This window comes from Electrophorus electricus, chromosome 12, assembly GCF_013358815.1.
Source record: "Electrophorus electricus isolate fEleEle1 chromosome 12, fEleEle1.pri, whole genome shotgun sequence".
Classification (NCBI taxonomy): domain Eukaryota; kingdom Metazoa; phylum Chordata; class Actinopteri; order Gymnotiformes; family Gymnotidae; genus Electrophorus; species Electrophorus electricus.
This window is the reverse complement of record NC_049546.1, coordinates 21536237-21562503: the sequence shown is the minus strand read 5'-3', so window position 1 is coordinate 21562503 and position 26267 is coordinate 21536237. Positions and strand designations below refer to the sequence as shown.

Below are 26267 nucleotides of genomic sequence, written 5' to 3'. Positions count from 1 at the left end.
TTTACTCTTCATAGAAAAAAGCCAGCACACAAGAAGTCTTCAGATGTCATATATGAGACTAATAAATGCCAGATAAATTAATATCAATGAAACTGTATGTAGGATTACAAAAAAGAATACTATGAATCTTTTAGGACAAGAGAAAACTTCAAAGTCATAAAAGAATAAAGCCATTATTTAGTTTCACTAATTCCATACTGATACTGGCTCTTTAAGCAGAACCCCCAAATCAAATATTAAATTTCATTACCATACAGTGCTGAGAGAATTTTAGAATTTTCATACATAAAAAAAAAATTTGTGAAAATCCTTTGACAATATGCTTACATTACAAAAAGGTTTTAGTGCACTCTGTGTTTTAGCTGTGAAATACATCTACCAAAAAAAAACAACTACATAGATCCATAATACACGGGAAAAAAATATAAGTTAAACTAATAATAATTTATGTACTGGCAAAAATAATTGGCATGTTAAATTCATTTTTTTGCCACTCATGACTCAATATTTCAGGACTAGGTACATCTATTAATTGTATGGGTTTTTAAAAAATATTATGAAAATGTGATACATACTGTTTTTATATTAGCATTGAAAAGGGACTCACAGGTACCAAGGTCAGTTTTAGATCTTTAAAAACATCATAAATAAATGTAGGACCTGACAGTGATTTGTATAAAAGTACTATAGAATGCAAAAGCTTATCACCACTTATTAAAGACACACGCAAACATTTTTGGTCAATTATTAAAACAAATGATCAAATGCTGAAATAAGTCAGGTTTACTGTATATGGTATCTCCCCTTCCTAAATTATATTTAACAAAGATTTTCAAAATAAATATGGCTATGGTCACAAAATATATCTGCACGAATAAATTGAATGTTGAAGTAGTTAAGAGCACAGAATTTTAAGGATTTAACAACATTGTGTTGTAATTTCGATGTCTGGGTCATAAACACCTATAAATCATTGTAAGATTCTTCAACTAGTAGAAATAACCAGCCAAAGGTAATGAGGTGTGTCGTGTGTTGTAAACATCACATGTGGCTTAATATTCAGATATTTAAAGGTGAAGGGGGCAGAAATCATCACTGTTCAGCACAGCAGTGCAGACATAGTTAAACACACCTACCCCATGCTTTTAGTGTGCTGTAGTACACTCTGTTGATTTTCTACACTCAAGGTGCAATAATCCCATTTTGTCTAATCCGTTGCATCTCACAGAGTAATACTAAAGCAATGCTATGTCTTGCGTTTGCGCGTAACTATTCCAGACTCATTTGTTTTCGTTTTCAAGTATTATTTGCATTCCATATCTGCAGAAATGTAGTACACAGAGCAAGGTCTCTCTGAGCTGGGTCACACCGGCAGGGGCAGGGGTTAAAGACACACTACTGACCTTTATTCATTTAACTGGACTTAAATGTGTGAGAATTGTCTGACTCTCACATTATCCTGTTTTTGTGCTCTGGACAAGACAACTCAATTTATCATTTGTTTTGTGACCAATAAATCCAGTAAGTTTAGAAAGGGGAAGTGTTGGTGGCTGAGACTGGCCCGGTCTGCGTGGGACTGGTTGGGTCTGGTCTGGGTGGGTCTGCGTGGGTCTGGCCTGGTCTGCGTGGGACTGGTTGGGTCTGGCCTGGTCTGCGTGGGACTGGTTGGGTCTGGTGTGGGTCTGGCCTGGTCTGCGTGGGACTGGTTGGGTCTGGATGGGTCTGGCCTGGTCTGCGTGGGACTGGTTGGGTCTGGTTTGGGTGGGTCTGGATGGGTCTGGCCTGGTCTGCGTGGGACTGGTTGGGTCTGGTTTTGGTGGGTCTGGATGGGTCTGGCCTGGTCTGCGTGGGACTGGTTGGGTCTGGTTTGGGTGGGTCTGGATGGATCTGGCCTGGTCTGCGTGGGACTGGTTGGGTCTGGATGGGTCTGGCCTGGTCTGCGTGGGACTGGTTGGGTCTGGTTTGGGTGGGTCTGGATGGGTCTGGCCTGGTCTGCGTGGGACTGGTTGGGTCTGGTGTGGGTGGGTCTGGATGGGTCTGGCCTGGTCTGCGTGGGACTGGTTGGGTCTGGTGTGGGTGGGTCTGGATGGGTCTGGCCTGGTCTGCGTGGGACTGGTTGGGTCTGGTGTGGGTGGGTCTGGATGGGTCTGGCCTGGTCTGCGTGGGACTGGTTGGGTCTGGCCTGGTCTGCGTGGGACTGGTTGGGTCTGGTTTGGGTGGGTCTGGATGGATCTGGCCTGGTCTGCGTAGGACTGGTTGGGTCTGGTGTGGGTGGGTCTGGATGGGTCTGGCCTGGTCTGCGTGGGACTGGTTGGGTCTGGATGGGTCTGGCCTGGTCTGCGTGGGACTGGTTGGGTCTGGTGTGGGTGGGTCTGGATGGATCTGGCCTGGTCTGCGTGGGACTGGTTGGGTCTGGTTTGGGTGGGTCTGGATGGGTCTGGCCTGGTCTGCGTGGGACTGGTTGGGTCTGGTGTGGGTCTGGCCTGGTCTGCGTGGGTCTGGTTGGGTCTGGATGGGTCTGGCCTGGTCTGCGTGGGACTGGTTGGGTCTGGATGGGTCTGGCCTGGTCTGCGTGGGACTGGTTGGGTCTGGTTTGGGTGGGTCTGGATGGGTCTGGCCTGGTCTGCGTGGGACTGGTTGGGTCTGGTGTGGGTCTGGCCTGGTCTGCGTGGGTCTGGTTGGGTCTGGATGGGTCTGGCCTGGTCTGCGTGGGACTGGTTGGGTCTGGTTTGGGTGGGTCTGGATGGGTCTGGCCTGGTCTGCGTGGGACTGGTTGGGTCTGGCCTGGTCTGCGTGGGACTGGTTGGGTCTGGTGTGGGTGGGTCTGGATGGGTCTGGCCTGGTCTGCGTGGGACTGGTTGGGTCTGGTGTGGGTGGGTCTGGCCTGGTCTGCGTGGGACTGGTTGGGTCTGGTGTGGGTGGGTCTGCGTGGGACTGGTTGGGTCTGGTTTGGGTGGGTCTGGATGGATCTGGCCTGGTCTGCGTGGGACTGGTTGGGTCTGGTTTGGGTGGGTCTGGATGGGTCTGGCCTGGTCTGCGTGGGACTGGTTGGGTCTGGATGGGTCTGGCCTGGTCTGCGTGGGACTGGTTGGATCTGGTGTGGGTGGGTCTGCGTGGGTCTGGCCTGGTCTGCGTAGGACTGGTTGGGTCTGGTTTGGGTGGGTCTGGATGGATCTGGCCTGGTCTGCGTGGGACTGGTTGGGTCTGGTTTGGGTGGGTCTGGATGGGTCTGGCCTGGTCTGCGTGGGACTGGTTGGGTCTGGATGGGTCTGGCCTGGTCTGCGTGGGACTGGTTGGGTCTGGATGGGTCTGGCCTGGTCTGCGTGGGACTGGTTGGGTCTGGTGTGGGTGGGTCTGGTTTGGGTGGGTCTGGCCTGGTCTGCGTGGGACTGGTTGGGTCTGGTTTGGGTGGGTCTGGATGGATCTGGCCTGGTCTGCGTGGGACTGGTTGGGTCTGGATGGGTCTGGCCTGGTCTGCGTGGGACTGGTTGGGTCTGGATGGGTCTGGCCTGGTCTGCGTGGGACTGGTTGGGTCTGGATGGGTCTGGCCTGGTCTGCGTGGGACTGGTTGGGTCTGGTGTGGGTGGGTCTGGATGGGTCTGGCCTGGTCTGCGTGGGACTGGTTGGGTCTGGTTTGGGTGGGTCTGGATGGATCTGGCCTGGTCTGCGTGGGACTGGTTGGGTCTGGTTTGGGTGGGTCTGGATGGGTCTGGCCTGGTCTGCGTGGGACTGGTTGGGTCTGGTTTGGGTGGGTCTGGATGGATCTGGCCTGGTCTGCGTGGGACTGGTTGGGTCTGGTGTGGGTGGGTCTGGATGGGTCTGGCCTGGTCTGCGTGGGACTGGTTGGGTCTGGATGGGTCTGGCCTGGTCTGCGTGGGACTGGTTGGGTCTGGATGGGTCTGGCCTGGTCTGCGTGGGACTGGTTGGGTCTGGTGTGGGTGGGTCTGGATGGGTCTGGCCTGGTCTGCGTGGGACTGGTTGGGTCTGGTTTGGGTGGGTCTGGATGGATCTGGCCTGGTCTGCGTGGGACTGGTTGGGTCTGGTTTGGGTGGGTCTGGATGGGTCTGGCCTGGTCTGCGTGGGACTGGTTGGGTCTGGTTTGGGTGGGTCTGGATGGATCTGGCCTGGTCTGCGTGGGACTGGTTGGGTCTGGTGTGGGTGGGTCTGGATGGGTCTGGCCTGGTCTGCGTGGGTCTGGTTGGGTCTGGATGGGTCTGGCCTGGTCTGCGTGGGACTGGTTGGGTCTGGCCTGGTCTACAGCTTCTCAAAGCAGATGGAGCAGAGGAGAAAGACGGCATACAGGACAATGAGGCCCAGGCCCAGCCTGCGGTCCAGCCTCCAGCGGTTCAGATGCACACTCACCACCTGCAGCAGGAGACAGTCACCACAGGTGTTCCTGACATAACAGGATGACACACAGAGCTGTTCCCCCACACAGGCATCACCAGCATCAGTACTCACAGTGAGAAACACCGAGGCAAGAAGCAGAATGACTGAATACAACAGGCCCCTGCTGTTGATGGAGACCTGAGAGAGAGAACCGGAAGGAAAGACCCATCAGAAAAATGTAACATTCACTTGTGTAACATTCTTGGAAGTGAAACCACAGCCTTGAAAGCAGTAAAAAACTTACTGTTGTGCCATAATCCACCACCAACGTGCGCAGAGCCCATGGAAAGCCAAGGCCCAGAAGAATGTCAAAGATATTACTGCCTATTGAGTTTGAGACGGCCATGTCTCCCATGCCTGAAAACACACACACGCAGTGCACGTATACCTGCAGTTAGTCGTAATACAAATAAAATGTCATGTCAATAATACTGATCTATTGTAGGTCTATATTTTAGGACGGGTGTCTGTGTACCTTGGCGAGCAACTAAAAGACTAGCCATGCAGTCTGGGACACTGGTACCCGCTGCTAAAAACGTGATTCCCATAATAACATCTGGGATATCCAGTGTGAAACTGATAATGGTGACCTGTAACACAGAGCAGGGATTAGTGAGATACGTTAGTATGAATCAAGACGAGAAGGAATAAAGGAAATATCCTATTCCACTGAGTTTGGAGCACTCGGATCCTTGGGAATAGTACCATCAGTGTTATATTTTTCACCTTTTTGAGTGTCATCTCCACAGGGGTATGCTTAGCTAACAGGAGTGTATCGTGGACAAACCGTACCATCCACACCATGAGGTAGGAAAAGACTGCAATCCAGAGCGTGGAGACCACGAAGGTGACCATAAACCAGTGCTCCCAGCGGGGCAGCACACAGCTGGGCACAGTGTAGTAGAGCAGGAAGCGTAAAGGCCACGAGAACAACCATTTCACCCGTTCACAGCACCCTCCTGTGGACATGAAGAGAAATGCATCAACTCAGGGCTGTTCAATGGCACATGCTAATGGACACACGGAGTAAAACACATTAGCTGTTTTTAGGGAAAGTTTAGTTGTTTTTTTTTTTTGTGCACTGAGAGAATTAAATGTAGCCTATCGGCTGGCATGAGCACTTATATATAGAAGACAGAGGTCATATGTGCTTCAGAATGACATGCTTGGTTTGGTCAACCGTATGGAAGGATCTAGGTGAACCTAGCAACATTCAAGCAAATATCTACACACAATCATCTAATGTTATCGTGATGGTAAGTTAGTGCTCTCCCGGAAAAGGCAGAAATATTCTCTTTATTTCCATGGAATAGAATTCACTCTTCAGCCACGTCTGAACACTATGACTGCAAGTCTGACCTTTCTGTAACTCCTGGATCTGTCTGAACAGTGCTCACGCATGTCTGCTCAGCTAAAGGGGCTTGTGTATCTCTTCCCACTGATCTCAGATCTGTAACTCCTGGATCTGTCTGAACAGTGCTCACGCATGTCTGCTCAGCTAAAGAGGCTTGTGTATCTCTTCCTACTGATCTCAGATCTGTAATTACATCTGTCTGGACAGTGCTCATGTGTGTCTGCTTGGCTAAAGGTGCTTGTGCATCTCTTCCCACTGATCTGAGATCAGCTGCCTGCTAGGGTCCAGGTACATCCCCCTCCTCTGGAGACCCCTCAGTCTGCTGGATTATGTCCATCATGTGCAATTTAGCACAATTAAGCACCTAATCAGGTTGTGTTAAAAAAAAAAAACAAGTTCTAATTAGTGCAAAGATAACAGAGAAATGTGTCAGATAAGTGCCAGCAGTTTGGAGGAACGAGATTTTTCCCCTCAATGTGTTTATTGGCCTGTCACCTGGCACAATAAACGGACTGAAGGGCTGTCCTTCCTCCACGTCCTCCTCCTCGTCTTCCTCTTTGGGCTGCGCACTGTCGTCCAGCTGCGCCACCCTCGTTGTGGACTCCTCCAGCGGCTGCGTCTCGCTCTCTGCGGCGTCTCCGTTCTCCAGCCCCCAGGGCCCCGCCTCCCTGCCCGGGCTCTCCTGGTTTGCTCCCTCGGCGCTGCTGTCCCCTGAGCTCCGGTTCCTTATCAGCCTCTGCCTCTGCGGGACGAGGAGCAGAACGTTCCGGGGAAAGGAGGCGAGAGGGCTCCTGATGGCTCCTGGAGCACTGGGTTCTCAAAAGGTCAAAGCTGAGACCAGAGTTAAGCGGTGGAGTGTGAGCGGCGCATGCATGAGTCATAGCAGTCGAGCACATAAGCAAGTCATGTCAGTGCAGGTGACTGGAAATGGCACTAACAAAAAACACAAACAAATGAAGTTTCCCTTTACCGAAGAAGGATGGGACATCAATATATAGTAGCTAGTTCTGCAAAGTGTGACCTGCCGTTAGATCTGTCTGTTGGGCAGGTGGATGAAGGAAGGTATGAGGTGAAAGTGGTGCAGCCATTCTCCTACCAGCTCCAGGTTTCACCCAGTTATCAGGAGGCCAGCTGGTGCTACTTGTTGGTAAACAATAACAAACACTAGTCTACACGAACACTAGTCTTAAAAACAATAACAAACACTAATCTGCACAATCACTAGTCTTAAATACAATATCAAATACCAGCGCACAAACACTAATCTTAAAAACAATAACAAACACTAATCTGCACAATCACTAGTCTTAAAAACAACAAAGACTTGTCTGCACAAACACTAGTCTTAAAAACAACAAAGACTTGTCTGCCCAAACACTAGTCTTAAAAACAACAACAAAGACTTGTCTGCCCAAACACTAGTCTTAAAAACAACAACAAAGACTTGTCTACCCAAACACTAGTCTTAAAAACAACAACAAAGACTTGTCTGCCCAAACACTAGTCTTAAAAACAACAACAAAGACTTGTCTGCCCAAACACTAGTCTTAAAAACAACAACAAAGACTTGTCTGCCCAAACACTAGTCTTAAAAACAACAACAAAGACTTGTCTGCCCAAACACTAGTCTTAAAAACAACAACAAAGACTTGTCTGCTCAAACACTAGTCTTAAAAACAACAACAAAGACTTGTCTGCACAAACACTAGTCTTAAAAACAACAACAAAGACTTGTCTGCTCAAACACTAGTCTTAAAAACAACAACAAAGACTTGTCTGCACAAACACTAGTCTTAAAAACAACAAAGACTTGTCTGCACAAACACTAGTCTTAAAAACAACAAAGACTTGTCTGCACAAACACTAGTCTTAAAAACAACAAAGACTTGTCTGCACAAACACTAGTCTTAAAAACAATAACAAAGACTTGTCTGCACAAACACTAGTCTTAAAAACAATAACAAAGACTTGTCTGCACAAACACTAGTCTTAAAAACAATAACAAAGACTTGTCTGCACAAACACTAGTCTTAAAAACAATAACAAAGACTTGTCTGCACAAACACTAGTCTTAAAAACAACAACAAAGACTTGTCTGCACAAATACTACTCTTAAAGACAGCCTGCCCTCTTCAAAAAAGAAAAAAAAGAGCTTTAAAGTTTAGCATCAGCTGATAGAACCCAGGCTCCGACCACACCGCATACCTGGCCAGGTGGGGCGGCACAGTGGGCGTGGCAGGCGTTACCTCGGTGATGAGCATGCGTCCGGCCATGCTGAGGCGTGTGCGGGGGGAGAAGTGGGGCGTGATCATGACACGGAGGCTTGCCTCTGAGAAGGAGATCTGGTGTGGGTGTAGGCTCACCAGCTCATCCACCATCACCACGGGCGAGTCCTGGTCGCCTGCACACTGACCTGGGAACAGCAGCGGTGGGGGATTTCATTTATTCTTTCTCTTCGTGATTTTTGTTTAAAGGTCAAACACATGAATGCCCTTAGGGTTAGTCCAGCAGGCAGTAGCGCACGTGCCCAATCACAAGCTCACGAGCGCACCTTTCTTCATCAGTATCATGGAGGTGTCACTGTGGGCTGTCACTTCTCCTACTGCCAGATCTCGACGCAGGCTGCTCGCCAAACACGGCTGCCCGGGGACCCCACACCGCTGCTCCACCCAGCCCCAGATCTGGCTGTTAAACCTGCACCACACACACACACACACACACACACACACACACACTAATAAAACAGGCCAGTACTATCATTATGACATTATTTAAATCATTTAGTTAAAAAGATCACTACGTACTTCATTATGAGGATGTAAACTCCGTACATGAATATTAGCACTAGAGTCTCCCACCTGTGACAACCAAGCACATCATCTCAGATCAGGGCACAGGTGTCTCCTGAAGCAACACTGCATTTTTCTCAAAAGCCATTAAGAACAGCTAACACATACCAGAGAACTTTCTCATCGTAAATGATCTGCAAGCCAAGAACACAGGTTTCTATAACAACCCAAAGCTTAGAATGAGGAGGAATTACAAGAAATAGTGTTCAGCATTCAATCCATGTGTGTATGTTATAGCATCTCACCAGAATCAAGGCCAGCACAGAGAAGATGTAGTAAACAGAGTCACGGAACAGGGGCCACCAAGTGAGAAGGATGGTCTACAGAAAAGAAAAGGCAGACAGGGACATGAGGGCTGAGGCCCTCTAGTGGCCAAAGGGAAAACTGCTGTCTCTCACACCTGTCCAGCAAAGATGCCACACACGCCGATGATGACCAGGATGTTGAAGACGGCAGAGCCCACGATGGTACCGACTCCCACGTCTCCCTTAGTGATGAACACACCTGGGAAAATTGCAGAGGGAAAATGTCACTAAAAGAATTCAGCTGTTGAACTTCTGATGAGCAGAAAGCATAGCCAAGGGTAAAGGATGAGGACCACCAATCAAATTTCAGTGTAAGCCCTAAACTGACCAATCAGAGAGGTAAAGAGCTCCGGAGCGGAACTGCCTGCTGCCATAAAGGTGGCCCCTGCCACATCCTCGCTCAGGTGCAGGTTCTGCAAAGCAGAAATGGCTCAAGATGTAGCCATGTGGCCCGAGTCACCCAGTACCCAACCCCCCAGACTCGCACCAGCACGGATCACAGACACAATGGGTCTGACCTCACAGATCTTCTCCAGAGACGGCACAAAGTACACGTCGCAGACAATCGCCAGGGCGTAGAACATGTAAACAGCCTGTGGATGCAGCAAAGTGGACAGAGAAGAGGTTAAAGAAAGACCGGCCGGTATGTCTCGGCTGTGTTGGCCTCCTGAAGCACAACTGAGCTTCGCTGAGCAGGCAAAAGCCAAACTGTCAGAGGACCTCCTGGAGAGAGGCACGCTGATGCAGTCATTGGTGGTGGGGTTTGTTTGTCTGTTTGTTTGTTTGCTGTATGGCCTACTCACACAGAAGCCATGCAGAAGCACTGCACCCTGCCTCCTCTGCTCCTTAGTGAAGACGTCCTCGGGAAACTCACTGATCGCTGCACACACACACACACACACACACACACACACACACACACGTCCAGGCACAGAGAAAGTAACACAGCCCATTAGAGGGTGAGCGAGGCAGAGCATTTAGAGCTGTGGTCACAACGGCAACCGGAACTCGCTCAACCCCATCATTAGAAATGCTGGCGTTAGTGCCTCTCTCTCTCACACACACACACACACACACACACACACACACACACACACACACACACACACAAACACAGAAACACACGCACACACACATACATAGACACACACACGCGCACGCGCACGTAACAAATACCGCATTCCAGTTCACAAGACTTTATGGAATGGTGTATAGTATAGACATTTGAAATGATTGTGGTTTTCGAAAAGCAATAAAGGTACGAAGAATTATTTGTTTACAGAGCCCAATCAACTTGTAACTGCAGGACATTATATAGAGGGAGAGAGTGTGGTGTATTGACATAAGACAACTAAACATTATGGCAATTCCAGCTTCTCCAGGAACAGCGACTGGGTGGCATGTTAGATAGCACTGGATTACTGCCTGCACTGATTTAGCAGAGCAAACAATCACCAACCACATTAAATGAGTGTCGATCACGTTCAGATTGTGATATCCATAAACCAATTTGTAGATATTAAAGATTTGCCTGTTTGTCAGCAGAGATTTATCAAGCACAGCAGTTAATGTTGTGAAGTTCTTTGATGTGGTTATTGTCATAATTATCATTTAATATTGTGAGAGTCTGATGTAGTTATTTACGTAATTATCATTTAATGTTGTGAGAGTCTGATGTAGTTATTGTCGTAATTATATTTTAATGTTGTGAGAGTCTTTGATGTAGTTATTGTCGTAATTATATTTTAAATGTTGTGAGTCTTTGATGTAGTTATTGTCGTAATTATAATTTAATGTTGTGAAAGTCTTTGATGTAGTTATTGTCGTAATTATAATTTAATGTTGTGAGAGTCTTTGATGTAGTTATTGTCGTAATTATAATTTAATGTTGTGAGAGTCTTTGATGTAGTTGTCATAATTATCATTACATATTGTGAGGGTCTTTGATGTAGTTATTGTCGTAATTATAATTTAATGTTGTGAGAGTCTTGATGTAGTTATTGTCGTAATTATAATTTAATGTTGTGAGAGTCTTTGATGTAGTTATTGTCGTAATTATAATTTAATGTTGTGAGAGTCTTTGATGTAGTTGTCATAATTATCATTACATATTGTGAGGGTCTTTGATGTAGTTATTGTCGTAATTATAATTTAATGTTGTGAGAGTCTTTGATGTAGTTATTCTCGTAATTTTCATTTAATGTTGTGAGAGACTTTGATGTAGTTATTGTCATAATTATCTGCTGTACTTCGCTCAGGCGGCGAGTCCTGCTCCTCCAGTCTCGAGACCCCTGGTACCACATTCCAGACAGAGTGGAAGGAGCCAAAGGTTTGAACAAGCTCTTTACAGCCTGACGGTGTGGTTGCCATGGAGACCTCCTTTTCGGTGAGGCGGAGTTTCTGTTGGCTCTACGGAGGCTGGTGGGTCTTAAAAGCCACAAGCTTGCAGTAGTGAGATGGGGAGATATGTGAGGGAGGATGGCACAGGCGTACACACACACACACGCACACGCACGCACGCACACACACACACACGCACACACACACGCACGCACGCACACACACACTTACACACACACTTACACACACACACTTACACACACGCACCCACACACGCACCCACACACGCACCCACACACGCACACACACACGCACACACACACGCACACACACACGCGCGCATTCACACACACACGCGCGCATTCACACACATACACACACACACACACTTACACACGCGCACACAAACGCATTCACACACATACACAGGCATTCACACACATACACACGCATACACACGCATACACACGCATACACACGCATACACAAATGCACATAAATGCATTCCCACACATACACACACACACACACACACACACACACACGCATTCTCACACAAACACACACTCATGCACAGATGCCCATGAAGGGAGCTAAATCCTGAGAATGAAATCTGTCAGTTTCAGGAACACAGTAAGATCAGAAAGGAGAGGACTGCTAGCATTTGGCTGTTGTTCTCAAGCTCTCTACATTCAAGCCGCACTCGTCCACTGTTTGTGCCCCATTTAACTCACCACGCTGTATAAGAGGCTTTTGTCTCTGCTAACTAAGAGCCAAATGGAGTCTCTGGCTTTAACGTCGGAGTCCAGAAAGCCACGGCGAATGTCAGAGCCCTGCTATATACACTTCACTTCCCCGCTCTGCACAGGCAGGGGAAAGCACTCTGAATGACACAGCTAAGGCTGTGGTTACGGAGAAAAGCAGAAAAGCATTTGCACTTCACCTATCAGAACAAATCCCTCTGTAATAACTCATGGAACTTTGCATGGGGTATTATGAGTCGTATATATTTAAATGTTTTTAATTAAACCTCTCTAACAAACACATCACAACAATTTCCATTTGTTCAGAGAACGAATTAACTAATTAACTAATTAGGACGGAAATAGCGGGTGCTAAGTACAGCACACAGTGTTACGCATACAAACAAACATTCTACAAAGCCCCAACCATATCAGTGTTGGAATTGCAAATCCTTCAAACATCTTTAGATAACAATTGACTATTAGATACACTTATTAAAATGATTAATTAATAGTGAAATAAAACTGTAAATGCAATGATGTATTGAGTTGGGTATATTTAATAATTTTGCATTATAAATATGCACACTTTTTCAATGAATACTAATTGCAACACCAATCAGACAGCTGTGGTGTCCCTGTCTGCACAAGGGGTGTGTTCATGCCCGGAGCTACAACTGCCAAGGATTGCGGAGAGGAAGAGTGCTATGATTGAGCTCTGCTCCTGGTAATGCCAACCTATGGCGCAGCCAGTAGGGATGGCTGCGTGAGGCGCGGGAGGCGTGATACGTTGCTCTTTAAGTGCTACACTTCGAATGCTTAAAATTTAGACCATCATCATCTTAGAGCATCATCTGTTACGAAAATTAGGGATTTGGTTGCTTAGCAACACAAGCTGGGGGGGGCGGGGGGTGGCGGCTTAACAGTGAAGATGGCAGCTGTTTGTAAATGATGAGAGAGGAAAAGATGGAATGATGATGGGAGTTAGGAAAGCAAATGTAGAGTACTAGGAAGGTGTGAGAGGAAGAGAGACACACAAGCTCACCGGTTCGGGGAATGCCTGACGTCTGGTTCTCCTCTCCAGTCTGCTGAGTTAGCGTTCGCTTCGACCTATTGAAGTCCGAGTCCTTTATGGGATGCTCTGCAAACCCTGCAGAACCTTAACATCACGTGAGAAGGAGTTCAACTATGCAAATAGTTAGAACAAAAAGAACATGCATGCCTAGTTAGATTATTTACATAAGCAAACTTTTTTTTCCTCTCTTATTCAGGAAACATGAATATTCATGTTTCATAAAGGGGAAAAAGACCGAAAGTGTGTCCAGTCCCCTCCTATCGAGTTCCCAATTTAAACCCAATACACAAACAATAATGAATGGATCTGACATTCTCTAAAACTAAGACAGCCTCATTTGCATATGTAAACTAATCAGGTCTGAAAACAGCTAAGAGCACGCGCGTATTGTGCTTGGTGACATTCCTTTTCTTCTTCTGGTTGTCAGCAGTGGTGTGAAAATGTTTGGCCAGATGTTCCGTGTTATATATAACTGATATAATATGGTGGTGGTATGAAGTAGAACGACACTGAGGCTGCTGTACAACTGTCTGCTCATTCACTGGCTTCCTTATGATTTAGAGTCTGAACATCCTAGTTCTTATTAACGGTTTGTACTACGGCAAAACGGTGATACTCAACAGGTCGATGTACTCAATATGCAGAGTGATTTTCTGGGAAGGTGTCGTATGTGTAGAATTAATGTACATGTAATAATTAAGATGTACTTCTGCAGTGGTTGTTTTCAAACATGCACACAGGGCACGGGTGCGTTAAACCTATCCCCTTAGAAAGGGCTTTCATTAGGTTTAATGCTATGCACCGTCACCCCAGTTAGAAACACAGCAGTTCGTTATTTTCCAAGTAGAGTTTAATCTACTGCACCTCCAGCAGAGCTGGGCTATAGTGTCGTTAAGTACACTTTTATAGACATGCAATGTTTGCCTCAAGCAAAAAAAAAAGAAGAAAAAAAAAAAGGATATACAGTCTAACTGGAAACATCCCGATGTGTGAGAAGGGTTGTATCGGGGGTGTGCTACGAGAGATAATATAGTGAAGTTGAAACTACAGCTAACAGGCCAGAGAGGTGTGCGAGGTCACACTCCGAAATGTCACTTTGCGATGCCCCTCAGTCAGGCAATTGCAGCCCTGTTGGGGTCTGGCCTCCTGGGCTTTGTCAAAACCCAACGCCCTCATCTCTTGCGAGTTGCTTTCGCTACTAAAGAGATAAATATCAGTATAAATATTAGACATTGGCAAGGGACAGGCTGTTGTCCAGATGAACATAGCCAACCTTTAGTTACTGAGCTCTAAGCCTAGCAACCTCCCCGGAACAGCGAGCTCATAAAACCATGCAAAAGCGTGCAGACTCCGGGAGCGTGCGCTCGGGCACTGCTTAGTGACGTTGTAGGGTGTATCATGCGCCAAATTAACCGGGTCTTTCACGGGCTCCGCATGAAAAATGTTTATTCGACATTTACGCGATAATGTTCAGAAACGCACCTGTTGTGTGAAGAACCCAGCTGACGGCGGCGAGTCCAGCACATAGACAGAGGCGACGGAGGAACCGCAGCCGTCTGGACGTCGGTGGCGGCTTCATCACCTCTCAGAACATGGTCACCCACGACTAAAACCCTTTTAGTCTTTTACTCTGGCCTGCACATACGGAGCCCTTTATCTGTAGCCTTCGGCAGACCGGCTTGTTTGCGTCCAGCCATACGCTGATCGTTTTGGCACCGCACCGCCTGGTGAAGGGTGTTCCTGTCCACTCTTAGTCACGCATCCCCGCCACAACGCAGCGCAGACTGCTTTCGCGAACAGCTAAATGCAGGATTATTCGTGCATATCCTGCATTCCCCTCACATATTCCAGCATCCAGGCTCGTCTCTCCTCCCTGGCGTCGTCACCGAGGGTGTTTCCGATGCATGCACGGATTAGTGGCCACTAGCGCGCCCCCGTGAACGATAACGAGCGCCTACGTTACAAAGCTATCTCGCCGGCACGCGATTATTCGACCCCACCAGCAAAACGTGCAGGTTTGTTGACCCTGTTAGACACGCCGAAAATGAGAATACTGTTCTGTAGTAATATTAAAGTAGTAAGGCCCCGGTATTTATGTTAGTAGTCACGGGCTACAAGTCCGACATGATTTCTAGTTTGAAAGTGCATCGAGTCATTAGCCTCTTAAAAAAAATAATTATTAGACACACCTTGAGGTACGCAGTTACTACAGTGCATCTGGCTCCATGAATAATTTATTTAGATACTGGATAGATACAGCCTAAAGCTGTAAACCTCTGAATGTCTATAAACGTCTACACTGACAAACACCAGAATCACTCATAACAAGAACAGTGAGGGCTTGCATGTGGTACAAAATGTTTTTATTAACTCAGAAAAATAACAGTAATACCTTGGCATATAGATTTTAACATGTCATGTGGCACATAAATGAGTAATTAAAATAAAGTGAAACTGCATGGACAGAAATAAAAAAATAAGAATTCTGCCTACACAATAAAAACCATGTGGTTTAAGACAATAATTACATAACATAAATGTAGTAGTAAATTCAGATATGCATAGTTGGGGTTCAGGAAAAGACTTGGCCAGGATGTAGTTCACAGCACCTGGAGTTGCTAATTAGCTCAATCCAATAGGTACGAGTTAAACCAAATGGGTTATACAAAATCATGGCAAGACTTTTACTGCAACAATTTTTATATTTCTGATTAAATGCAACAACCACATCACAGTACACATCATTCCTTGCAAGTAAGATAATCTCATTAAAATCAAATCAGAATCATCCACCGACTGCGACCCTCCGTGTCTGAGTTGAATACTACATCTGCTCACATGAAATAACTGCTGGTAGTCGTCCCAAGACAGCTAGTATAGACTCCACTTTCTAATTTCACACTCATCCGGGTACGTTTTTAGGAAGGAAAACTGTGCACGACAATCACTGCATGGGCTCCAGGGGGCCAGTGACCTTAAAGCTGATGCCGTCTCCTGGCAGCGCGGAGGGGATGAGAGGACAGAGCCAGCAGACGTACCAGCGCACGCCCAGGCACTCGCGGATGTTGGCCAGCGGCCCCAAGCTGTAGGGCCGGCGGGACGAGTACCACTCCCTCGTGGTCTGCCCCCTCACCATCAGCCCCACGTGGAAGAAGAGGAAAGCAGACACCAGCAAGAAGCCTACCACGCAGGTGTCGGCGATGAACGCGAACGCAAAGGCCTGCGCGGTCACCTGACCTGGAATCGGTGGACGAGGTCACGCAAACACAAAGGACAGCGTATTTCAGTCGGGGACAGGGAGGGTGTCGGACACGGGACTGTCCTTATGAATGCAGGGCTCAGAGACGTTAAAACGCACGCCTACTTACCCGTGACGAGCATGATCCAGGGAAGCAAGAGCAACGCGACACTGTGAAACGTGACGCCTTCCTTCAAGATGATGATGAAGACCTCGGCATTCATCACCACAGCATACAACAGACCGGACCACATGAACAGCAGACAGCTGAGAAAGTACCTGTAGTTGCGGAAACCCACGCACTGGCCAAAAAACACACAGTGGTGATCACGACGCAGCACGCACACTTTGCAGTCGTAGCAATGCGAGCATCGTGGAGGGGTGTGTGTCTCGCAGGTGTAACAGTACCTGTAGGGGGAGGGAGACGGGTGACTTACAACACACCCTGTTACGTCTACCAACAGCACACCTTGTTAAGCTTTACAAGACGGAAATCTGAACAGAAGAGCGAGAAATAAACACTCGGCAGTGCACCGGCGGGAATTACCTCCATCCCTGCCCCACGAAATCTCCGCTAAAAAACACCCCGCGAATACTGGGGCTCGTTTTGAGGAAGAGCGACGCGTTCCACGTTATGCTCCCCAGCATGAAGTACTGCGCGCAGAGGTGGGCCGCCTTCCACGCGCTCTCCTTCTGCGAGGGCTCGAGGGGCGCCGCGAGCAGCACGAGGTAGCTGACCTCGGCGGTGACGGAGAAGACCAGCGCCGTGTTCAGCGCGAGGGGCAGGTGGCGCCACAGCGCCTGCGCGGCCGCGCCGACCATGACCACAGCGAAGGACCCGCGGAAGTTTCCCCCTCGTTTCAGACTTCGCACATCGCTGCGAACTAACGAGTCGCACTCGACCCCCCCAAAACCCGTTTTGCTGCGCGCCACGGAGCCACAAACCCGCACAGCACGGCCGCCGAACTGGAGAGGCGGGCGACGGACGCGGACTAACCCACGCGAACGTCAACACTCGCACGTGACACGCCGTGCCGCAGATTGTGGAGTCCCAGGACGCAACGGCTGCGATGTATTGGTTCCTAGTAATCGTACCTATGTATGTCCTCCAGATTATAGAGTTGGTTACAGTATGTACCGTATGTGTTTGTGCATGTATTTAGATGAGGGAAAAAAATAACCCCCGAATAGCAGTACATTTTAAAACGTTATTCCCATATAAGCTGATTCCTGCCGTCTTACAGTCTGAAAGACTGATCGCAGATCGCAGATCGCAGGCAAGTCTTTTACGGATCTTAATACTATCCGTAGTCGTTGGGGAGGCTCTTTGACTTCAAACAAGCCTCGGTTGCATGTTTTATTACCAATGACAGTGACAGCTATAAAACTGGATATGAACTTCACTTAAGGGGGTTAGAAGTCTTACATTAAGACTTAGCTTGTACTATTTCATATCTAGTCATACAAACATACTATATTATCCCGGTTTTTACACCGCATTTGGTCTTGTAATTGAATCACTCAGCCCCAGAAACCTGAATGCTAAACGTGGAGTAATATAGGGAACACCCAAAGGGGGCGACACAACACAGGCTTGCGGGTGGATGAGCGACACGGCCTGTCTAAGATTTACAGCCTTCAAGGTTTACTGTATCTTGTACAGTAAACCTTGTGTTTTCACACAAGCCTTTTATTTTGGTCATTGAATGTAATTTGATCGTGTGTGTGTGTGTGTGTGTGTGTGTGTGTGTGTGTGTGTGTGTGTACAAAATCTCATTAAAATTCTCTTAAATCTCTGATACAGTATGTGGTCTGGTACTGTCTGTGTGAAAATGATATTCAACACAATCACACAAATGGTCCTGTGAATACATCAATATGAAGAATCATATTAATATTACGCCCCAACCATGTCTTTCCCAATGTCGGATAAAACTTAGTCGCCTTCTGTTGCCCTTTGCCATTTTGAACAGGTGCTTTATGAGAAATGCTTGGAGAACTTCCCCTGATGACAGCAGATATTGAGACCAGAGCCTCTCAGAGGTACTTTACACACGTCTGCTATGATCTGATCTTTGTACACACACCTGATAAGATCTGACGTGTTATGTACTCAGGATGACCACAGGGTGGGTTTTCAAAAAAAAAAAAAATAATAATAAAAAAAAAAATATATATATATATTTCCATTTTCTAATGCGATTTTTTTTCACCCACAGGATGCAACAGCACCTAAAGACTTGTGCAATGCATGTGGAGGATGTTCAGAGGGTTGCTAGGCAGCATGTCCCGTTACAAACAGCAGTCCTCCCACCATGTCCTGAGTTCTCCCCTCCGTCAGCCCCGCCCACACACTTCTGATCATACAGGTAATATGAGCGCAGGTAATTACACAAAAACGATGTGTACAGGTTAGCACAAACACAAAATTCTGTCTCATGTATGGGAGGTTCATTTTAATTAGCACTGTGGGTTTCTTTTATGGATTTTCTTTTGAATGGAATTTATGTATCAATTCCTCTGTTACATGCTGTACAGTTTGTGAGACTCTAATTAAAAGTTTATTCAAATACATTATGATTATGTTCACATGCCCAGGACAACTTTATCATACTAGGGTTATAAAATCTCAGGGGACATCCAAAATGGCTTCCATCTTTAATGCCTTTTTACTTGGTTACCTCAGTTATCTCACACTCCTACAGTACACTCCCACAGTACACTCCTACAGTACACTCCTACAGTACACTCCCACGATACACTCCTACATTACACTCCCACATTACACTCTCAAACTATACTCCTAAATCACACTCCTGTAATTCACTGCCACATTAAACATTTACGTTACAGTAGCAGAAAGCCTGGATGACAAAGACCAGAACGCTGAAGAATGGAGTTTGTGATTGGATGGAAGAGCCAGTGACGGGGAGGAATTGGAGGGAGAGGAGGAGAAACAGTGGAAAAGCAGCACAGTGTGGCGGCGTCAGGGGTGAAGATGTTGCCGGAGAATCAGAAGAAGCAGGGCGTGACAGTGAAGGGACTGCATCGTGTCCTGGGAGAACAGCCGTGACAGGCCAGCCAGAATGAAGAGCTATTTCCGCTTTCTCTAGCTAGCCAATCAAACGCGCCTGTATAATAACTCTTAATAGACCTCTTACATTTAGGATCAGTTTTCAGTATATTGGCTAATATAAATGTTTTAACCAGTTGGAATTCCCAATTCTGACTACCACCAGTGACATCACTCGGCAACTTTCCGGAATTTCCGAAATGACTTCAGGTTCTCCCGTCAATTTATTTGAATTTGTTTTTAAAGAAACATGTTATTTTAATTTTAATTCACATAAATTTTTCAGTAGCTAAGATAATGTGACATCTTCAGGAAGGTCCAGTAGGTGGCACTTAGCCTCTATATGAAGATGACAATAAGGATGATGATGTGGTAATTAAACCCACATACCAAGGTCATGTGACCCTGCATACGATGAAGTATGAAGATGATGACATGATTATGACATAATGACATGATAATATGATGACATGACAATGCCATGATGATGACATGATAACATGACATGATAACATGATGACCTGACATAACATCATGATATAGTAACATGACATGATGACACGATGATCAAGGCCTCCTCACACAACCAAACATCTCTCAGCAACAACAGTCTTACATCTTATTTTGTGGTCACAGTGAATGTATTGTGTGTTTTTGTTTGGACTCCACTGCACTCTTACTTTGCCTTATTTGGTAGATGAATGAGAGGAATCAGTAAAGCCAAAAGGTCACGATGAAATCCAAGCCACGCCCACTTTTTTACGTTGCTTTAATAACTAAAAGATTTTGGGTGCTTCACATCCTATAATATAAAAAGCCATGTTGTATAAAACACAGTGTAATTTAATTAAAGACCAGGGGCTTTTGAATGATACAACATACGATATGCAGACTCACAGTGCAGAACTCAGAGCTGTGTACAGGGGGAAACTGGCATCGGTTTTCATTCAAGTCTTTAAAAACTCACTCACTTTGTGTCCTTTAAACCCCAGGTTTGCACACTTTCAGCTGTTGGCCTGGACGACCTGTTGGATTCTAACAGTAAGTTTGACCAATTCTGCGATTAGGCTGCTCTTGCGAACTCCAGTGGCTATGTGTGCCCTTGGCAGTGAGCAATAACAATCGGCAAGCATGACAGACCAGAACAAAGCAATAGATGGTCAAACATCAGAGCAGGGTGCCTTAGCAGATGCCAGACACTCACGTATGTATGTGCGTGCAACTGAAACTCCAATAACTCTGTGCATTTGGAATATGAGCAAGCGTTACAGCCCCACAGCAAACACAGGAGCGTAGAGCGAAAGATTAATAGACACGGAGTATTACAAAGGGATGAAGGCGGGTGGGTGGGTGCAGGCAGTCACTGGGCCCTTTTAGGTTATTTGCCGCGGGCTTATCGGTCTGCCTGGAAGAACCACAGCACTGTCACCGAGCAAACACAGGTGGGTCGGCTTGAAAGAGAGAGATATGAGGGAGAATAATAGAGAAAAGAGAACAGATCACAGTGGGAGTCATTAAAAGAAAAAGACTCAGAGAGGCAGAGCGATTGATAGAATTAGAAAGAAATAAAGAATTGAAATGCCTTCCCTTGCAAAAAAATAAAATAAAAACACAATGAATTAATTTATTAAATCAGAATTAGCTTTTACGGGTTTTTTGGTTTGTTTGGTTTTTTTTTTACACTTGAGGTAGCTGTGGTTTCTTCTTTGAGTAATTGAAATGCACCAAAGGTTTGGGTGCTTTCATATTTAGATAGGGACAGCGGCCTCGGGGCAGTGGGAGAGTTGGGCTGTGGGCGGGCAGGGAGGGGTCAGAGGGTGAGGGGGTAACAGGTTGACGTGGGCTTTGAGTGATGGCTATTTGAACAGGCATGTTTACCCTGGCCCTGGTGAAAAGAGACGGAGGGACGCTAGCAGAGACGCACAGGACGGACAGGCGATTTTTTAAAGAAAGAGCCGCCACTGTGTAAACTGCATTGGCCCAGTCTTTCCTACTGGTGGCCATGGCAACACTGCAGAACCCAGCCTGTGCCCAGTCGCATGCCCTTCCTTTGACATGTGGAACAAAACGCCGCCGATGTGGCAGGTCAGGCCAGACATTTTGAATCAGTTATGACTTTGGGCCAAATGCTACACGCAGCATTGTACTTCCTTACATATCACTCTCAGGTTTTGTTAAATTTCAACCCAAACTCAGATGGAACATGACCTAAAGATTATATTTACTATTACTAGGACTATTACCAGAATAAACTCAATTGCCTCAATTGCTAGAAATGGTTACAGGACTGTCCTTTCATATACTTTCATTGCTGGCCTGAATTATTTTCAGATGAATTAAACTAATATTATTCTTTTATATGTATTTTTATTTTTATTCTCCCCTTCATATCTAGACATTTTAGCAAATATTTCAATATACTGCACATGCTGGCTACATGCCAAGTTAAAATTTGAAAGTGCAGATTGACTTTTGGCTTTATGTAGTACAACATGTCTAGTTTTTTCCTTTATTCACTGTATTGTCATTTTATGCAGTGATCTTTTAATCTGATTGCCTGAGTAGCCTGTCTATAATCTGATTAGTGTCTTTTTGTCTAACTGTAATGGATTAAAGTTAGCCCTTTTGTGTTTAAAATACGTAATCTCATTAAAAGTGGGCTACCCTTGCTAAAGCCAAACGGCAGACACAGGAGGCTACAAACTGAATCCTAGACAGAGAAGTGTGATAACTTCGATATCAAAATGTTCCAAAAGCTTACTTCTGTCCTCCAGCCCACACATGTTCCTCCAAGTGTTTATTAATTAAAGCCAATTCATTGATCTGTCCTGTCCCTATCCACTGCTACAAGAAACGCAAAAGTGGTCACGTTGTCTCGCGTTTAGCAGCGAGCCTCCGGACTGCACCACGGCATCTGCAGCTCTTAACCCTCATGAGCTCTGTGTCCCTCAAGCTTCTGTAGCCTCTGTTCAGATCACCGTGGGTGTCCCCGTGCCCCTACTGAAGACAACACAGCTTTGGGGAGGTCCACCATTATAGCCAGTGTCATCTCTTTGTGCACATACACTCGTATACAATGCTGCTTGCCCAGGACACAAAGGTTAGGGCGGGTGGGGTGGAGGTGGGGGTTGAGACCCTTTGAATAACCTTCTCTGCGTTACTATTTAGCAGAGTAGGATTCTGCACACTTTCTGCATTCCACGCTCTCCTCCAATTACCAACACACTGCGTCTTAATCAGATAATGAGAACTAGTAACTGTTTAATGTAACGTGCAAGTCATTATAACTCACTGTACTCATGAACATCTGCACTTATGGTACACACTACATCAATATTGATTTATTTTGTTTTTATTCATCATTTGAGTTTTGCTGTTCCTAAGAGTTTTAGGAGCATTTATTCTTTGTGATGGATTGTGCCTGTGTGGTGGAATACACCGTGTGTGGCCATCATGTTTAGAACAGCATGAGGAATGCCACAGTGTGCTGTGACTTTTCTACACTATAACGCAAGACAGTTAAAGTGAATGTGAATTGACTGTAGACACACCTGAGGTATTTCAGGAATGCAACAGTGTGTGTCAATTTCTTAAATAGTTTGTGTTTTAAAAACCAATTTGAATGAGATGGGAATGTAAACTGAATACTATCAAATATGTTTTACAGCCAAATTTAATTTAATAATAAATAATGACCGACAAAACAACTTGTTTGAGGGCATGTTTATTATCTAACATTTAATCTTTATATACAGTAAAAAATAAAAAAAAATTAAAAATGTTTTTTTTTTAAGTTTTTAAAGAAGTCAGTCAAAAAGCAAAAGTGGCTCTTCAGTAGTTCAGAGTTAAAAGCACGCTTCAGGAGGAGCTCAGAACTGGCACTGGGCACCTGCTGATCCCAGAACAGTACACAGAGTCCCCAACATATGTGGCATCCTCCCTGCTGGTAGCGTAGGGATTATAGTGGTGGACGCCGGAAGCAGACGACGGGCAGTAAACTGGGTAGCTCACGGGAGCCTCGTAGAACTGGAAGTCCACGAGCGGCGGCACGGAGACGTGCCGGTGGAAGAACATTTCCCCGTGGCCACACGGCTCCGCGGGGAGAGAGACGGTGGGCTGGAGCCTCCCCCCGGGCGTGGCCATGGCGGGGTAGGCTACTCCCGCTGGGTGTGCGGCATGCTCTGCGAGTGTGGGAGGAAACAGAGCGGGTGAGGGGACAGCGTGCTGCAGAGGCAGGTTACTAGAGGACGAGCGGGACAGGGGTGGGCAGTCCAGGACTGGCAGAAGAGCTGGAGGCTGAGGTGGGACAGGGGAGATGGACGACCCCGCCGAAACCTTGACCTCTGACCTCTTCTTCTTGCCATCCTCCCTCGCCCGTTTCTTTGGGGCGCTCTCGGCGGCGGACGGTGACGACGCCCTCGAGCAGCGGAAACGCTTCTGCCGCCGCATGTAGCAGCCATTCTCGAACATGTTGCCCGAATCTGGGTGGAGGGTCCAGAACGAGCCTTTCCCCAGAGAGCCGGGTGACCTCGGCACGCGCACGAAGCAGTCGTTGAAGGAGAGCGAGTGGCGGATGGAGTTCTGCCATCGCTGCTGGTTCTGCCGGTAGTATGGGAAGAGATGGCGGATCCAGTCGTAGATCTCGTTCAGGGTGAGCTTCTTCTCTGGCGACTGCTGGATGGCCATGCAGATGAGCGAGATATAGGAGTAAGGAGGTTTGGCATGGTTGAACGAGCGCCGATACACAGATTTCAGCTCTGGGAACTCTGTTCCATTGGGGTCGGTGTCCGGACACCTCTGCTGCTGTGCCAAGACGCACGTCGGGCTCTCGAGCCGGCCCGAGTCTCCGGCGGTCCCTGGTTCTGTCTGTGGGCTGAAGCTATGATAGAGGTGCTCTGGAGAGGAGTACGCCCCGCCGCTGAGTTGGACACTTTCTCCTCCACAGAAGACCTGAACGGAAAAGACAAACATTCATCAGCGAACGCTGAAAACCCGTAGTGTATGAGCCACCCATCAACCGCGACGTTAGTGTCGTTTGATCATCATGTTTTGTCGTAATGTCGCATTCTGTCTTGATTGGAATTCCACCGCCCAATCGCTGCTCACACCTCCTTTAAGATCCGTATCCCTGATTTCATTATAACTTGGGTAACTCCATGTAAAAATATTCCGGCCACCCACCCAGCCGATAACCCCATTATCCCGATAGTCTGCCTCTTCTTTTCACCCTTGTTTTGCCCCCTTTTAAGTCACTTACCGTCCGCATTACTTCTGTTTCTTGTCAAAGGGGGGGTCACAGAGGGATATTCTGCCGTCCCCCGTTGTTCAGTTTTGGCAGCACACTGTCGGTAATAATTCGGGCCTTTTAAGTCCGTCTCCCTTATTCCTTTGTCAGAATAATGAAACGCCTCCCTGGTTAACAACCCGTGCGCCGTTTCGCAGTCATACACGCGCGTCAGTGTGAGAAACGCGCAGCACAATCACGGAGTCAATCAATGAAGTGCAGACCACACACAGCCTGAGACACGCGGAACACACGGGGCCTCGCTCACCCGCACGTTACTGCTTGAAAGTTGCGTGATTTTATCTTATGAATGTCATTTATTATTATTCACACTGAAGCTGGGTTTTGTTTTGTTTTTTGCCATAAATACAATTTCCTTTAAGAAGCGTAACAATTTTAAATGATATTTCCTTTTATACTGTTTTATCATCGTTGTGTTTCAGGTAGCCTACGGCCTACCGATTAAGTATTACTGTTGATACCCTAAAAGTTCATTATTAGGGTGTTGTGATTTTTTCCGGCCTCACTGAAAAGCAAACCTGAGTAAAAAGCTTTAAAAAGGAAGCAATAAATAAACGAATACCTATAATCGTATGTTTGAAAATTATACATTTAAATTGTATTTTAATCTTAAATAGGGTTCATTAAAAAAAACACTCCCCCCCCCCAATGTAACGTCAAATTTGAAACCAGTGTAACCACATAGGTGATTAGGACTATTCAGGACCAAATAAATAAATAAATAAACAAACAAATCAAACAAACAAACGCCAAGCTGTCCCTTGAGCCCAGACTTGGAGCTGCAGACCTGCAGGTGACGCTCACCTGATGCGGGTAAACGCGGCCCCATTCGCCTCGCTCCTGTTTCACTCCGCCAATCATCTTCGGTCCTCTTGGACGATGAGGAAGATTTAGAAATATTTAACGGAAATTAGGCAACGTTTGTACTATTAAAGTAAGAAAAAGGGGTTTAAAAAGACCAACTTCTCCCAAGTTTTCAGCTCGAGCTGTCCGGGTTTCTCAGAGGAGCCGCGAGCTCAGGCTCGGTTTTCTCTCGTGCCCTCCCACCCCTCGTCCTGCCCCCTTAGACTGCAGCTCTGCATATGAGCTGGGGCAATTAGTTTAGGCAATAGCACCACCACGTTTCAAATCAGTCACTTTAACGCAGATCCATGCGCGTATTCGGACACGGAATCACGGTAAAAGATGCAAGACCAAGACGATGTTGCCTTGTGAGGTTCTATTACATGTAGGCTCATTGACAAACGTTCAAGTATCGGAATAGCGACGTGTTCGGTTATACTGCTGCTTATTTTACAGACTAAATGTAAAAAAAGTTACTGCATAAAGTTACAGAGAATGAAAGAATATGGTAAAGCCAAAAACAAACAGCCGAACTGTAATACATTGGTTTATAAAACGTCATTCCCAGTTCCCATCACACGTGGAGACTCCTCATGGAAATGTCCAGGAGCAGGAGGGCTATGCGCCCAGACAGGTGATCACACACACCTGTACACCGCCTGGCACAGATGAACGATCGGGTTGCAGCAAAACGTGTTGCGTAATTTTTGAAGACAGCGAAAACGTCATTTCTGCGGTGTTTTGTTGTTTTAT

The 26267-nt window shown here is 46.5% G+C and overlaps 3 protein-coding genes and 1 long non-coding RNA gene across 6 annotated transcripts; 1 reads left to right on the top strand and 3 right to left on the bottom strand.

Moving 5' to 3' along the window:
- Positions 1-4234: 4234 nt before the first annotated feature.
- slc24a6a (solute carrier family 24 member 6a) lies at positions 4235-15056 on the bottom strand. 3 transcript variants are annotated; one of them, XM_027024050.2, is made up of 17 exons: positions 14538-15056; positions 13026-13139; positions 9701-9777; positions 9416-9490; positions 9226-9310; positions 8993-9096; positions 8838-8912; positions 8701-8726; positions 8548-8601; positions 8295-8437; positions 7990-8156; positions 6239-6485; positions 5182-5348; positions 4865-4979; positions 4634-4746; positions 4462-4527; positions 4235-4365 (listed from the first exon to the last, which is right to left on the bottom strand). In XM_027024050.2, exons 1-17 carry the CDS (start codon positions 14632-14634, stop codon positions 4255-4257), a joined length of 1836 nt encoding a protein of 611 aa, XP_026879851.2. In that variant the 5' UTR covers positions 14635-15056; the 3' UTR covers positions 4235-4254. The 3 variants fall into 3 exon arrangements, with proteins under 3 accessions (XP_026879851.2, XP_026879853.2, XP_026879850.2); XM_027024052.2 differs by having other exon boundaries at positions 8071-8156; XM_027024049.2 differs by having other exon boundaries at positions 8107-8156.
- A 345-nt stretch (positions 15057-15401) lies between these two features.
- zdhhc24 (zinc finger DHHC-type containing 24) lies at positions 15402-17281 on the bottom strand. The gene is made up of 3 exons (XM_027024086.2): positions 16841-17281; positions 16424-16701; positions 15402-16292 (listed from the first exon to the last, which is right to left on the bottom strand). Exons 1-3 carry the CDS (start codon positions 17113-17115, stop codon positions 16000-16002), a joined length of 846 nt encoding a protein of 281 aa, XP_026879887.2. The 5' UTR covers positions 17116-17281; the 3' UTR covers positions 15402-15999.
- A 26-nt stretch (positions 17282-17307) lies between these two features.
- On the top strand, positions 17308-19696 carry LOC113586149. Its single transcript, XR_003411582.2, has 4 exons — positions 17308-17392; positions 18267-18336; positions 18513-18662; positions 19147-19696. It is a non-coding gene; the product is annotated as an uncharacterized LOC113586149 (long non-coding RNA).
- Positions 19697-23224: 3528 nt separating this feature from the next.
- foxa (forkhead box A sequence) lies at positions 23225-25532 on the bottom strand. Its single transcript, XM_027024087.2, has 2 exons — positions 25476-25532; positions 23225-24316 (listed from the first exon to the last, which is right to left on the bottom strand). Exons 1-2 carry the CDS (start codon positions 25530-25532, stop codon positions 23225-23227), a joined length of 1149 nt encoding a protein of 382 aa, XP_026879888.2.
- Between the last annotated feature and the right edge of the window lie 735 nt (positions 25533-26267).